At 40.6% G+C, this 15,333-nt stretch overlaps 1 protein-coding gene across 1 annotated transcript; it reads right to left on the reverse strand.

The window, feature by feature from the left end:
• Positions 1-388: 388 nt before the first annotated feature.
• LOC116915402 (60S ribosomal protein L22) lies at positions 389-2,420 on the reverse strand. Its single transcript, XM_032920519.2, has 5 exons — positions 2,294-2,420; positions 1,108-1,977; positions 814-935; positions 542-647; positions 389-484 (listed from the first exon to the last, which is right to left on the reverse strand). The coding sequence occupies exons 1-5, from the start codon at positions 2,300-2,302 to the stop codon at positions 443-445; spliced, it is 1,149 nt and encodes a 382-aa protein (XP_032776410.2). The 5' UTR covers positions 2,303-2,420; the 3' UTR covers positions 389-442.
• Positions 2,421-15,333: the final 12,913 nt, after the last annotated feature.

The following is a 15,333-nucleotide window of genomic DNA, read 5'->3' on the forward strand; positions in this document are numbered from 1 at the left end:
CGAGATCTAGAAAATTAGCTTAGTTTCACTTAACTACATTTTACTTGCCTCAATTTGATAAGTTATATTGAAGATCGATTGCTTTACGCAGAATGCATTTACTTCACTTTCACTGTCTTTCCAGCCTTCATGTATGATACGAATTATTGGACAAATCGAAACATAAAACCACATGAATGGATCCGACATCTCACTAGCAAATGCTTAGACCAAGTTCCTTCATAGCCTAGAATCTTCTTAATGCAAAATTATAACTCCCCTAGAACACACCCTACTTAAGTTTCATACGAATAATCTTAATACTGAAAATTTTTAAATGTAAAAATAACCCTGAAAGTATGCGTCAAGGAATGGTGTCAAGTTTAATGCAGTAACAATTGTACAAATATAATGGTCATCGTTTATTACTTTACAGCAAAAACGAAACAACGGAGAGACGAACTTATTCCTTGTCATCATCATCATCCTCTTCCTCATTGTTGATCTAAAAAGGTTCATAATTAGTAATGAAGCGAACATTAAAAACAGTATTGTTACTTACATTGAAGTATCTGAGTTCATAAGAGGTCTTTCCGTTGGCAACAACTCGCAGCCAATCGCGAAGATTGTTCTTCTTCAAGTAACGTTTCGTCAGGTACTTCAAATACCTAGCAAAAAAAAAAATAATTTAACACAAGGAACACATGATCTCTATCCAGAATTATTTTTGAACTTCAGAGTAATCCACACATCAGTAGTCAGAGACTCTAGTTCGTTATTTTTCCGGATAGGTCATCATAGACGAAGAAATGTACTTCTAGGAAATAATAATACCTCTTGGAGAAGGGAACATCTGAAGAAACAATGATTTTGCTCTTTGCCAGCTCAGTTTGGATGTGTGTTCCCAAATTGCCAACTTTCTTATTCAGCTTGATGTGCTGCTTCAAGTATGTTTCCTGAAATAAAATCAAAGATCTTGGTTTTCACTGACTCTTCTAGGGAAGATGACCCTAATTGATACCAATTAAGGAATCACGAGTCAAACCTGTTAGGGAAGATGACCCTAACCTGGACATCATTAGTATCTTGGAACACAAGTCCAAGAAGAAGAAGGAAAAAAATACTTACAAAATCAGCTGCATTCATAATTCCATCTTCAACAGGGTGAGTGCAGTCAATGGTGAACTTGAGGTTAAGTTTCTTGCCCTTGTAACCCTTTCCTTTAATCTTGACACCCTCAAGTTTCTTTGGGGTCTCTTTCTTTGCCTTGACAGCTGCCTTCAATGGAGCAACTTTTTTCTCACTAGGTTTCTTGACTGCAGCTTCTGGTTTCTTAGCAGCAGCAGCCTCTGGTTTCTTGGCTGCAGCTTCAGGCTTCTTAGGAGCAGCAACTACAGCAGGCTTTTTCTCAACGGCTGCTTTCTTCTCAGCAACAGGAGCTTTCTTTTCAGCAGGGGCATCAGCCTTTCGCTTGGCTGGGGATGCAGCAGGAACTGCAGCTGGAGCAGCCTTTTTGTCAGCAGCACCCTTCTTTGCAGAGGAAGCAACCTCTTTCTTGGCTGCATCAGCAGGTGCAGCACCTTTCTTGGTTGTTGCAGCAGCAGGGCTAGCCACTGGTTTGGCTCCAGCTTTTGTTGTTGCGGGAGAAGCAGCAGGGGCAGCCTTAGTAGTTGCCGCAGCCTTAACTGTAGCTGCAGCAGCTTTATTAGTTGGGGTAGCAGCAGCCTTAGCTGGAGCTGGAGAAGCCTTAGCTGGTGCTGCAGCCACCTTTGGGGTTCCTTTAGTAGCAGCAGCGGCTACAGGTGCAGCTTTGGCAGCAACTGGAGTTGAGGCCTTCGTTACTGGAGCTGGGGCAGGGGCTTTAGCAGTTCCCGCAGCAGGAGCTTTCACAGGGGCCTTCTCAGCTGGCTTCTTGGCAGCAGCAGCAGCCGGTGCGGCAGCTGGAGCAGCCTTGGGGGTTGCTTTCTTGGGTTCAGCAGATGCTGGAGCTTTCTTTGCCTATTACAAAAACCGAAATTTTATTTTATTCTTATAAAGAACAATTTAAACTAATAATGAACTCCAGTTAATTCATTTGTGAAATCAATCAGTTATCCCTCGTATATTTTCAAAAGGATTTCTGATCAGACAAGAAGAAATGCTTCCTCCTTTAAGCGACAACGTGGTTGGTACGATAGTTATTTGATACCCACAAACGAAAAACTGTAAACTACCTATGATAGCTGCTTTTCTAGTCTGTGATTAAACACGTAATTACATAAAATGCATATGACTTAATTATCACCTAATTAGATAACTTTTGAAAAGTTCTTACCGGAGACATGATGTTCCTGATGATGAGGAAGCGTGATAAGTGAACGAGCAAAGAGGAAAAGACTAATGTCGTAAAAAAATGCTGCCAACTAAGGACGGGTGGTTTATCCCTAAAGACACATAAGTGTTGCCATTTTTTCCTTTTCTTTAACACAGTGGCCACAGAGAGGGTAAAAACAAACTAAACATGGTTTTATACGAATGATTAAATAGCTACCAAACAAGGACAGCTTAGATTTTAAGAAAATCTGTACTTCGAAATGTAAATTTCTAAATTATTGGTACCTATGCAAGGCAAGTGATGTTGCCGCACAATCAAGTTGGATATTTAGGACCAAATGTGTTTGGTGAATTTTTATACAGAATTGATATAGCTCGAACACGATGGGGAAACAAACAACTATTCAGTACCATGGATAGTGTTTGCTACATCCGGAGCAATGCGTCTTTGATTTCTCGCAGCTCGCTGAAAAAGGGTTCCGACCAAGCACCAAGGCAACGGAAACAATGTTTTCCTTTTGCACGGCTAATGGCCACTGATCCCGTGAAGTATTATCACAATGTTCACTGCTTTATTTTAATTTTCATATTTTGAAGTTTACAGTAAGCTTTCCCTAGTTTCTACCTGAATCACGTCTTGACAGAGCAGAGGCTGACCGCGGTTAATAATATGTTTATATTAGCTGCAGGCATTAGATGCACTATGCAGTAGCCATACCGTACTCGGACGCGAAATGATAAAGAGAATGGCTCATAGAGGACGTATAGCAACGAGGATAGTCTTGGGGAGTCCCGCTAGATGGTGTGGTATTGTAATGCGTAGAAATTGAAACAAGTGAAAATACTGCGCGTTTAGATGCCCACATTTTGCTCAATCGTTGAGTGTTCCACGAAATGAAAGTTTTTAGAATTCCAAGTTAAGATATCAAGAAAAATATACCAAAAAATGTGTGTGTTCTTTGGATGAAAGGCCGGAAACATTCAAAAACAACTTTTACTTCTACGTCATGCATTTGGGATTTTTCTGTTTGGCGTAAAGTACAGTGACATAAAGAATTGCTTACTTAAACAGAGTCGTTCGGGAACTACATTATTAAAACCACAGTCAAATAAAAAATTCAATCATTAATAGAATATATATCAACGGATTATTACATCCATTTAGATGATCCTAGTCTCACCATTGAACATGCGTTTGGATGAAGACGGTAGAACCTGCGCGATGGATCGTGCAGACAAGATACTTATCGAACTGAGAACGAGGATGCGCCGCGCATCTTGGGAAACCACTGGGAGTTGTCAAATAAAAAAGAAAAGTCACCATTGGTCCATCTTCGGGATTGGTTACATCAGACACGGATAGCCAACAAAACACCCAAAAGATGGTCCATCCCAGTAGCTCTGGTCTCTAACGGTTCTTATAGATAGCGCATCTCATTGCCTCGCATTTACGGTGTTCACATTGATGTGTGCTTATCCATCAGATTAATCCCTGTATTGAAATCATTATTTCGTTTCATTATAATCATAAAGTAGGGTGGGACTCGATAGCCTGCGGATACAGTGTCAACCACCGTGCATGTATTTAGGGCAGTATGACGTACGGTGTGATAACGAAAATGCGTCTTGAAATTTGCCAAGGTGGTCAAACGGCATTTTCTTCAATGAAAACGGGCAGGAAACGGTCAATGTCTTTTTCATGACGAATCGGCGTTTCCCAATGAATTCATAATGAGCGACGTAAAGAGAAAGGGTTGGACCGGAAATGTGCGTCGGGCACCTCGTATACGTGTTGGAAACACGGTGTGGGCTGAGCCAAGTGCGACCGTGACAAATGAGTGACAAATGGCCCGACTGGCGTCATTGCCAAAATCATTACGAGTCAGTTTCTCAAAGAAACAACCGGCCAGCAGCAGGAATTATGTTAATCAGCCGAAACGTAAAAGAAGAAGAAGAAGAAGAAAACAAAAAAGAGAGTAACTTATACTATATACCAAAACCTATTGGAAACAGGAAGTTTAAAAAAACGAGTCACGGTCCCATATATTCTCTCTAATATGCGGCGGTCTTTCTCCATATTTTTTCAAGACATCATTTCCGCAGGGAAATGTGATTGACTTTGACAATTTTCCGCCGCTATATGGACAAACGCTAACAATCAATAATATGGTAGTCTAACACCATCGGGAACGACGTGTCCTCTAAATAATGCTTAACGGTTACTCTACGCCATTTCGTTTTGGTCAACTCTTTCTCTATGTATATATAACATTTGACTTTATACGAGTAGCTTATTGTTACAATTTTAGAAAGCAGCCGGGGAAAAATCAGGAACAACTTCATCGAAAGAGTCGATCATTATGATTATGATTGAACAAAAAAAAAAAAAAAAGAAGTGAGATTTATAGTTGCGAGGGAGGGCGTGACTTTTCCCAATGCTTTCAAAGAGTCAATCTCGAATGAAGAAAGAAGAGATTTAACGGTTGGCGTGGCAGAATCGCTTATAACCGCAGTGGGTGGGCTATCAAGCGCCGCGCAATAGGATTGCATCATCATCCGTTGCGACAGAGGGGTCGGTAGGGTTGAGTGTGAGGCAGCACACAACCCTTTCATGATCCCCTACTTCTTCATTGCCCCCGTTAGCCCCAATCTATGAGGGCAGGCCTATATGTGTGTACCACCTCTAAATATACGGAAACCATCTATATGTAATACAGCTGCATGGATTATCATATCTGGTCTATATGTGTGTGATTATGATACGAGAACATAAAGAGGGGGTTGAAAAATATGTATCGGTAGCAGATGGAGTGGGTAGTGGGAAAAAAAATGGACTGAACAAAACAACAAAAGAGAAGCCATCGCCACCATTGAACCATTGCATGAGTAACAAGAAGCTGCCGCAAACTGATACATGTATGTATATATAAAAGGAATACATAGAAATGTCTATATATATTGAGAGGTGGGGGGAATTTATTATTATTATTATTATATTCCAGGCGATCGTACGTTCTTTTCAGTCGAGAAATAAAAGGATCGTATGTATTGAAGTGAGGCTCTTTATTTTGAAGGGATTGTGTGGTGGGCCGGTGGCTGTGTCACTGACTAGTGAACTGATGATTTCATCACGCCCTCAAAAAACTATACCCTGTCAAGGAAATGCGTCAGAACCTCAAAAGTTTCATTTTTATGTATAGTACGTTAAAGTAAAAGAACAGACTTAAATACTTCCATCTTTTTCTTAGATGTATCACCATAATACCGGAATGGGAGACGACATTCACGGTCTCAATAATTAAATCCATTATCGTGAATCTTCATCGAGTTCGAATCTACGATTACGCAGCCATTGAGAGCAGGTTTAAATGAATACACTTCACGATCGTGAAATACAGGCCAGGTCCAAGTGTAACATTAACCAGTTCCGAGGTTCTAATGACGAACGATGCTGATGGGAAATGTATATCCAGTTTCGAATTCTATATTTTTACTTGATAATATCAAATGAAAGCAAAAGGTGCGGACAGAATATTTAAATAGGCAAATATAAATATTAGATCCCTCTATAAGAAAACGGCACTGCTGTACGTGTAATACATATACTTGTGTATACGTCTATATCTGGTGGTTTCCCATATCCTAAAGAGTGACACCTGGTCAATTCTGACGGCGTGGGGAGGAGTTGAAAAAGGAGTAAGACGAGTATATAGCACGGCAAAAACGCGAGTGTAAAGGAAGACGAAGGAAGAAGAAAAATCAAGAGTTGGCGGCATGCGCATATATACTCAATGGCTATATATGTTGCATAGCGGTGTAGCCTATAACCGCGAGGCCGTGGGATAATGATGGCGTTGTTTGCGGCAGCACGTTCGTGCTTGGTCCTCACGGGTCGTTCGCTGCAACCGCGAGTCCTGAGGGGAGGAAATGCGCACTTACTCTTATATAGCTCTCTCTCTCTCTCTCTCTTAAATTCTCATTTTTTTTTCCCCCTTGTCGTTTGTAAGTGAATTTTATTTTAATGTAATGCTGCGGTCTATCAGCCATATAAAAAAACATTAGGATGCTGCAAGCGTCTTGCCAAATAGAGGACAAAGCGTTGATTATTTTCCTATCGCCCAACCGCGTGGACTTGTTTCAATAGGAAACCTGATGAACGTTGAACGACGAGAGAGGGAGGTAGAGGAAACGGCAGAAGCAGCAATCATGTGTGTTAAGGCTATAGTAACATATACTTATAAAGCTGTTGATAATTAACGTGCTAGGGCACTGAATAGAGAAGCCATTTCCTTTAGATTTCTTTTGGCCTTCTTCTACATCATCTTCACCGGGCTCCTCTTCCATGCCGAATCTGATCATATAGTTTGCGGTGAAAGTGTGCCGCTCTATAGAATCACCGGTTGCCAACGGTAACGAGTTTGCTGGATGCTGACGTCAACTGTGCGGGGCTTCGATCTTCTATATCCTCGTCGACCACAGAGCACGAGGCTATATGGTCGCTATTCTTATATGAAAAGTTTACACATCCGCATATCGCTTTATATTTATGAAACAGCAGGAGCTAAATGGCCAGACTCTGTAATTATGTCGTTATGTATATATATACGTATAGAAGTGAATGTATTTGACTGGACTAGTGTGTGTAGTCTTTTGTTAACGTGGCAAATCGTCAATCATTATTTGGATTTTTGATCTGTCTGTTTGGAAATGCGTTGTGGCTTTTAATGAATGGCTTTTCGTTTAATATTTGCCGTGTTGGCGCAACACGAAGAAGAGCTGCAGGCCAAATTATTAGTGCGCATTTAAGACAGAGAAAAAGAGAAGACTTCCAACATTGAATCATGCTGTCATCAGCTGTCAGACGATGACTGGAATGTTGCGCGATCATCATTAGATGGAACGATCATCACTCGTTAGAAGAACATCAGCGAACATAGTCCCCGAATTTCTATGGATGATGCGATGATGAGGGCACGTCGTGTGGGATGTCGCTGACTCGACAGCGATTTCCATCAAGCGCAGCGATGATGATACGCCCGCGTGCTGGCATCGCCATCTCAACGACACACGAGCTGCCTGTCCATCCCGCCGCCGACCTCGGGATTTATCCGAACGCGCCAATCGAAACATAAAAAAGGCGGCGATATGCCACCCACGAACGTAACAGGACAGTCCATGGAACGTCGGGAGCGGCTTTTCCTCCAATCGAGGATTGGGACGCTGTTCTGTTTGAGGGAGCCACAACGACATTCGAGCATGTGAACTCGATGAGCTCTTTACCCTTTCTCGTCTTTCAAGTTCATTTTTCCATGTTTTCAGTATTCAAATAATAATCGTTGCATTATTGAAAAGGAATGTGAACGAATGGAACGTGATGAACCGCAGTCGAGACAGTGGCCGTCATTCGAAACAACTGCTCTATTCAAGCCCACATTCGACACTAGCGATGATGACGAGACATAACCGATATTTCCTATTCAATTAAATATCGCATGCAACTCTGTAAATTCGTATAACTCTGTGTATCGTTCATTTTTTTTTTTGGTTCAATCTCGATCGCCTTGTTTTACGACGTCTGCATTTCAATTAATGGCATCACAAATAATGTGATTGCTGTCAATAGTGAACGAGGCCCGTTGTTAAAATAAAACAAAACAAAACAAACGTTGAGCAATACGTTAGGGTATATACAGACATAGGAGAAGCAAACGTATAAAAGCCAGAGAGTACATTACAATCGGAAGTAAATTGAAACGGATGAAACTGCTGGTGTAGCGCATTATTCTTTTGCCGGGAAAGAAAGAGCGTTCGGGAAAACATTTCAAACGCTAAAGTCCTACACAATAAGGTTACGACAGCGCTCATAACCCGTTTGCAGTTGGATAGTCTAATAGTTTTTCTCGGAATATTCACAGTCGTTATGATTTTATGATTTTCCTTTGGCTTCAAACATCAACATGGGCGACCGGCTTTTCACGAACCTCTGGCTGCATTATATCAGTTCATCCGATACTCATGCATGTATACGAAGCTGGCGTGATGCGTGCAGTGACTCATCATCAACGAGTCGCTGTTGCACGGCTACGTTCTCAAATTGCCCGGCTAGTTCATTGATCCATTTCGTAACGGCGAGACGCGCCTCAAAATTAGCGACCACGCTGGTATGCAAAAAATGGAGTTTTTAAAGAATAATAATAGTTACTGTTACCCTATGATTTGGCAGAATACGAATATACGAAGAAGAAAGAACAAATCTGATTTGTTTGCAATGTGAACTGCATGAACAATCACCGGCTAAAAAGGGAAGAGCACTGCACCTGATGTTTCCAAAGTTCCTCATTGCAATCGTCGCGTCCTCTTTCTCCCCCCCTTCTTGCCATTTCTCGCTTGTATGCTGGCACATTAAACGAAGAGAAAAGGAAAGTCAGTCGAGGAAAGATCAGAAGACCCTGTGACCTCTAATTAGAACGTGTCAACAATTTTGACAGAGCGTGTTATTAGACGATGCGAGAGGGGCGTGTGTGTTGCCTGCTACGCTCGCGGTTCAAGTACCTCTAAAGCACAGACTGCATGAGAAAATGGGATGTATCCGATGAACAAGAGTACGATACCGAACTGCGTGTATAGAGAGAGGGGAACAGCATTCAATGGGGGGCCTCTGAAAAGGCTATATTGAGCCGTGCACCAAGTTTCTGCAGATGTGATGCTGCTGTGAGCGTCGGCCTTTGCAATACAAGATGTGGTTCGGTTTGATGGCTGCTCACAACTGTCGCAAGAACTCATCGTCGCTTTCGTTCGGGGGTTGAAGCGTTTAACAAAAGGCCAAAAAGGTCAAAAGGTTCTCATATCATAGTCTACGAGTTGGATTTTTTCATTTTTTTTTTTTTTTTTTTGTAAGGGTCAAAACACCAGCTCGTGTGGTCCGCCTCATACAGCCGCTTCTATATGCGATTCATTATCAATCATTAATTTTTTGTTGAATCTGTGTAATGAAAACAGGTTATATAGCACTTTTTTTTTCAATAAATCTTGCAGTGAAATGAATGTGTATATCGGAAACTATTAAATAATATACCAATTTAGCGCATGCGCATTTCATCAACGTAATTTTTCGGAGAATTCAGTAGACGCAAACGTTGTTTCTATATCGCTTTAAACAACAACAAAAAAAAACTATTACAGCATGACGTATATATATAGCGAAGAAACAGAAAATCTGTGTTCGGACATCTGCTGGTGTAACGAGGTATATATAACCAGTGTATAACGACAGGCAGTAATTGGTTGAAACTCACGGAAAGTGCGAGGCAGATAGTTAAAAAAAAAAAAGGAACGTTTTCAATTTTTGAAATATCTATTGTATATGTTTTGCTTTTTTTTTTAGGAAGCTATAACACCATAAAGAGAATGACTTCCACCATATAGAAAAGAAGCTGATGGGCCAACCGAAAAAAAAAGGCAAAAGGAAAAGCTAATAGCCAAAGAGATAGGGCTCAAAAAAAAAAAGGGGCATTAAGCTAATTTATCATTACGCCCTCCCCTCCGAAAAAGTGGTCGCTAGAAAATATACACACTATAGAGTTATATAGTATAAGTGGAGAGAGAGGAAGAAGAAATGAAAGTTGGGAGAGGGCACCAGTGAACGAAGAGAATGGGGCGGGAGGGCGGCTGTCAAACGGTAATAGGAGCTATATATGCTCAGCAGAAAGAAGGGAAACAAGAAAGAAAGAAAAAAGGTTACAACATTTTCACTTGTATTTCGGAAAGAGGATGACGAAGGAAAAGAAATGTTTCTTTGACTCTCTTTTGGCCTGTTGGTGCGCGCAAATTTGTCTTCAAATGGAGGGTATAGCAAATGCTAACGAGAGAGAGGGCACAGAAAAAAAAAAAAAGAAGAAGAGACTCCCAAAAACCGTGAAACATCACACGTTTTTCTTTTACCCACCCACTGCCATCACTGAGCCGTTTTTTGTTTTTTTTTTTTAAACGCGTTTCAAATATCATATCACCACACGCAGAAATTTCTCGCGCCTCCCTCTCACTTTGTGTCCCTCTCCTATTTATTTATTTATCTTTGGTGGTTTTGACTTTTCTATTCACTACACAAAATTTACGGGGACCAGAAAAAACATTGAAAAAACCCGCGCAATAACTTCTGTCCATATCAATCTTGCGCTTGTATTTGTTTTCACTTGTCGCGTGATTTTCTGATCTATTCAATTATGCAGAGTGGCTCTGGCCTATGCAACTGTTTATTGTGCTAAACGGAAAGGGCTACCCTTTCAATGACAAACTATCACAGAAACTATATATAGCTTTATACACATACATAAATGAACAGCATATATAATTTACGAGTTCATTGTTTTAGCGTTGAAGATGGCGGATGACCGCTGGCGCCGAAGAGTTTTTTTTTTTTTTTTTCGGTAAACAACATCAACGTCAAGTCTATGATTTCTATGAGAGAGTTGGTGTGTCATGTAACGATGAACGCAAAAACAATAAAAATAATAGCTCCTCTGTTAAACCGTGACTTTAAAAGAAAAGCTTGGTGGTGAGAACAACAACAAACGCCAAGTTCAATAGTAGCAAGACGCAGCATCGTAAAAAAATCATGTTTTGAATAATAATCGTCAAAAATAAAAGTTTTAATGTAAACCAAACACGGTATATATATAATAGATATCCGATTGCACATGATGCCGGGCTTCCATAATAAGCCCCATTGGGAGCAAGAGTCGGGGGGAAGAAAAAAAAAAATAAAGGCCAGATATGTCCAGCACCAATGGCAAACTCCCGTTCATTGTTATTCGTGCAAATGATAATAGAATATGGCTTTATCGAATAAGGATAAAGTCATTTTACAAATAAGTGCTGGATGTTGACGGATAGATGCGTCTTACGCTCGGCCATCCGGATAAATGCGAATATTGGCAGAAGAAAAAAGAGAACAGGCAGATGCAGAATATATGCACACGTTTTGAAAGGCATTCTTCTTCTTTTTGGAAATTCGAGTCCAGAAACACGGGTCGGTTTCTTTGAAAAGTTCAACGAGGCCTGTCCGACAGTTGGAAAAATGAAGCTGTCCATCTTAATGCAGAGATACGAGGTCAAATGGCAAACTGTGTGCATATTATGCGACAGAAGGCACCTTGTGTGCACGGCCAACACAACCCTATAACTGCCACGTATTCGCATTTCGCTTACGGTCTCATAACTCATATGTGTGTGTATACCCACCCGAAGCCGGCACATGATTTTGCACAGACAAAAAAAAATTTTTAAAAATCCCTTTTGATGTAGAGCGGGGCCCAATCAGCGACTAGTTAACTGGGCAGCCACAGAAAAATATAAAAAAATGGGAAGCCGGATAAACAATCAGCAACATGATCAATAAATATTATCATATTGGAACTGGACGCAGAAGAAGAAGAAAAAAATAATTTCTTATTCGTTTAAAAAAGTAGAAAGTAAAGATAAAACATATAATAATATTATTTAAAAAGGAAAACGAGAGATGTAAAAAAAAAAAAAGGAAAAAGAGAGGCAAAACGAGAATGGAGACGCGGTCGATTACCAGTTAGGAATCCGCCCACGGAGTCACGTCCGTACATTTCCTTGAAGAATAAAAAAAAAAAAATCTGAGAGAGAACACTAGAACTTCAATCCCCCCCCCCCTCAAACTAAAGAAATAGAATAGGCCAGTATAGTTGCAGTCAGTTCCTCATTTTCCCAACTGTTCTATTAACTAAACCATGCCATCCAGTAAATAGACATCACATTATGCTTTGGATTTTGTTTGTTTTGTATTTTGCATCCTGCTATACCGCCCATATTATACGTGATATGCGGAGCGCTGGCCAACAAGTTTTTCTTTTATCAACCACACGGCCTCATAATTTAAATGCTCCATTACACGTCTACCTTCGATTTTGTATCAGAAAATTTGTTTTTCGAGCCAAAATGATTTCTGAGCGTGTGTCATTTTGTTCACTCGTTGTTCAAAAAAATCAACCGACCAATGGAAATTATTATTTGGCCAAACGCGCAAACGGTAAACGATGGCTTTGCAATCGCGATCACGTGATCTTTTTCTACCCTGTAGGTAAAACAATAAAAAAAAATAGGGAAATTTTTATTTTGTCCACTTTCTTTATACAGCCACTGCCATGCGTGTGGGAATTCATAAAATTGTTTTATCACAGGCAACCGTCTTTCGTGCGAACGAATGCTGCTGCTGGCCAACAATGATTTCGCTTCTTTAGAGTTAACCTATCGTCTGCGGAGAAGTTGTAATCTACCCAAAAAAATCAGAGGGAAGTGAAGACATTTCAAAAGTAAAAAGAAAGCGCGTCATTTAAACCGTTTCCTGCTTCCGTCGCGGAGTGCTGCTGCTGGAACCTAAAGATTATAACCCCACACTTTTTCGGTCAGCTGTTCGATGCCATTTTTTCCCCCACAAAAGAATCAAACGGATCTGCTGATTTCTACAACAAACGGTGGTCTGTTTTTTTTTTTTTTTTCTCCGTATTTTTATCAGCACATGCGACGGCTGTACATGGACATTTTGCATAAATCAAATACACCGTTTCATGATGTCTTCATCGATATACGTGGCTTTACGTGGCCTATACACATGCCCTCCCTCCTACGACAAGCGGACGAACTGATGATGATGATACAGACGAGTGTGATGGAAAGAGAGTGCGTGATGGTGCGACCCGGTGCTGCTCATGATGGATGATGGACGCTCAACGCGCGGATACGCCTCCATTGGTGCAGTGGGAGGATACGCCCGAGACTCTCCTTCCATTGCAATAGAAGCAGACGTCATAGCCTTTTTTTTTTTTCTAGATCATTGTCCTTTTTTTTTTTAAATGTTTTTGACGTGCAAAGATCTGATTTATACATCAAACAGCCGTAACGCACACACGCGCATTATACGAGATATTTTTTTTTTGAGGCAACAACAAAAGTATTGTATAACGCGCGTTTTTAAAAGTCTATTGGATTGCGGTAGATATAGAACGTTGCGTGGACGGTGTAGGGAAAAGGGGGACCTCGGCAGAGAGTGTAGGGGGCAGATGTTAGTTGTCCTCGGCGAGTAAAACCAATAACCCTCTGCTGTTTATGGCGATCTCTTTCTCTTTTTCCCTGCACCGTGCCCTACACTCTATCGCATATATCCGTAGAAGTGCTGCTGGTTTGGCTGATACGCAACGAGATGAATGACGTGAAATTGTAATCTGTTGGCCAAACATCAGTCATCATTCGAGGGTAGATTAGGTAACCCACTGTGACCAGAAAAAGCCCTACATGTACGAACGTATACAGCGAACAATTACACGGGTGCTGCATATTTGCCCACCCTATATATATCGATTGTTGTGTATATATGATTCAAAAATGTGTATCATTGATCCGGCTCATCTGTATATGTAGATCTATGCATATACAAGCAAATACACTGATCGTCTATATATCCAAGTGTGCTGCTGTGGTTTGGTCCTATATAGACGGCAGACTAATAAATTCATATGTTTTATAGGATATACATGTATAGAGTTAAAAGGTTAAGCTGTTATAGAATAAATCCACGAAAGCGGATTGGATCTCATCGTTTTATACAAATTTCAAAGGGGTGCGGAGCGAAGAATCAAAAAATCTATAGGCAGGATGTCCACGGCGTCATGGATGTAGCTGTCGGTTGTCTATACGTTAAACAGCACAGGCTGGAAATATAGGTGGAGGATCGATAATGAAGTGTTGGGATCACTATACAGTATATAGGGAGGGCTGATACTGTTGAAACTGATGCTGCATAATGATGAGGGAAGATTAGCCCGTAAATCTTGATGATATGAAAGTGCGCCACCTTGCATCGCTAAAGCTGTCGGCTATAAATTTTCATTTTTAATTAAAAAAAACTGAGGCGCCGCATAAAAGGGGGCCACGCATTGAAAAGTCTATGACACAAGCAGTTGTTCTTTCTAAATATAGATTATAGTTTGCCTATTTAGCCGCCGCGTGTGACGTTCAAAGTGTCGGCCGATTATACGGACATTTCCCTAAATGAAATCAAAAGAGAATAAAGGGGGTGAAAACAAAAGTTTCTAATTTCATCTAATCGAATCTTTCCAACTCTTTTTTTTTCTCGGTTATATTAGTTTGATATATTGTGTGTGTTTTGACACATTCTGTTGCGCCTACAGGTTCTATAATCCCCTAAAAATGTTTGATGAACAAGTGCTGAACAATCAATTTTTACGAGCCGTGAATATGTATACACGCAAAACACTTCAAATGAATCGATGTTCAACAAAGATTTACGTGATATACTATATACCTTTATAATGGAGGTTGTATATATAGTAGACTATATAGCCTATATATATATATATAAACTGCGTTGTTGCATAGTTGCTCTGGTTGTTGATATCGATAGTTATTAATGACTTGGTGATACGCTTGCTCGTCTCGATGGCCGCCCCGCTATACATCGCAGCCGTCGCTATACACACTCGTGTCCTGATGGATGTAATAGAAGGCGAAAAACTCTGACCGAGAAAGAAAGAACTAATAACAGTGGGAAGGTCAAACGATGTTACTGGCGCTAAATGATGATGAGCACGCCATGGTCTCGTCAACATATATACACACGGATCGCTTGTATATATAGGTCTACATATATGCTATATACTCTATGTATGTTATATAGCCCTTGTAGATTGGTGTATATACGATATAAACACACAGCAAGCATTTAACCCTATTTTCGGTGATCGAGTATATCGTGACCGAGAGGGAGGCGTCTTTCTCACTCTCGTTCTTCCAATGTCACCAATTAGAAACATCCCCCCCTCAAACTCTTATGGGATTAAGAGTAAAAATATATTCGTGCAAGTATTACGCGGTGTGTATACGCTCATAGTGAACATGCCTATATTAGCAGTAAAAACATATTTGTACAACACAACACAATGTAGAGTTTATATTACGCACTCGACAATGCATTTGTATGTACACATAGGCCTACCGGTG

This window comes from Daphnia magna, linkage group LG2, assembly GCF_020631705.1.
Source record: "Daphnia magna isolate NIES linkage group LG2, ASM2063170v1.1, whole genome shotgun sequence".
Taxonomy (NCBI): Eukaryota; Metazoa; Arthropoda; class Branchiopoda; order Diplostraca; family Daphniidae; genus Daphnia; species Daphnia magna.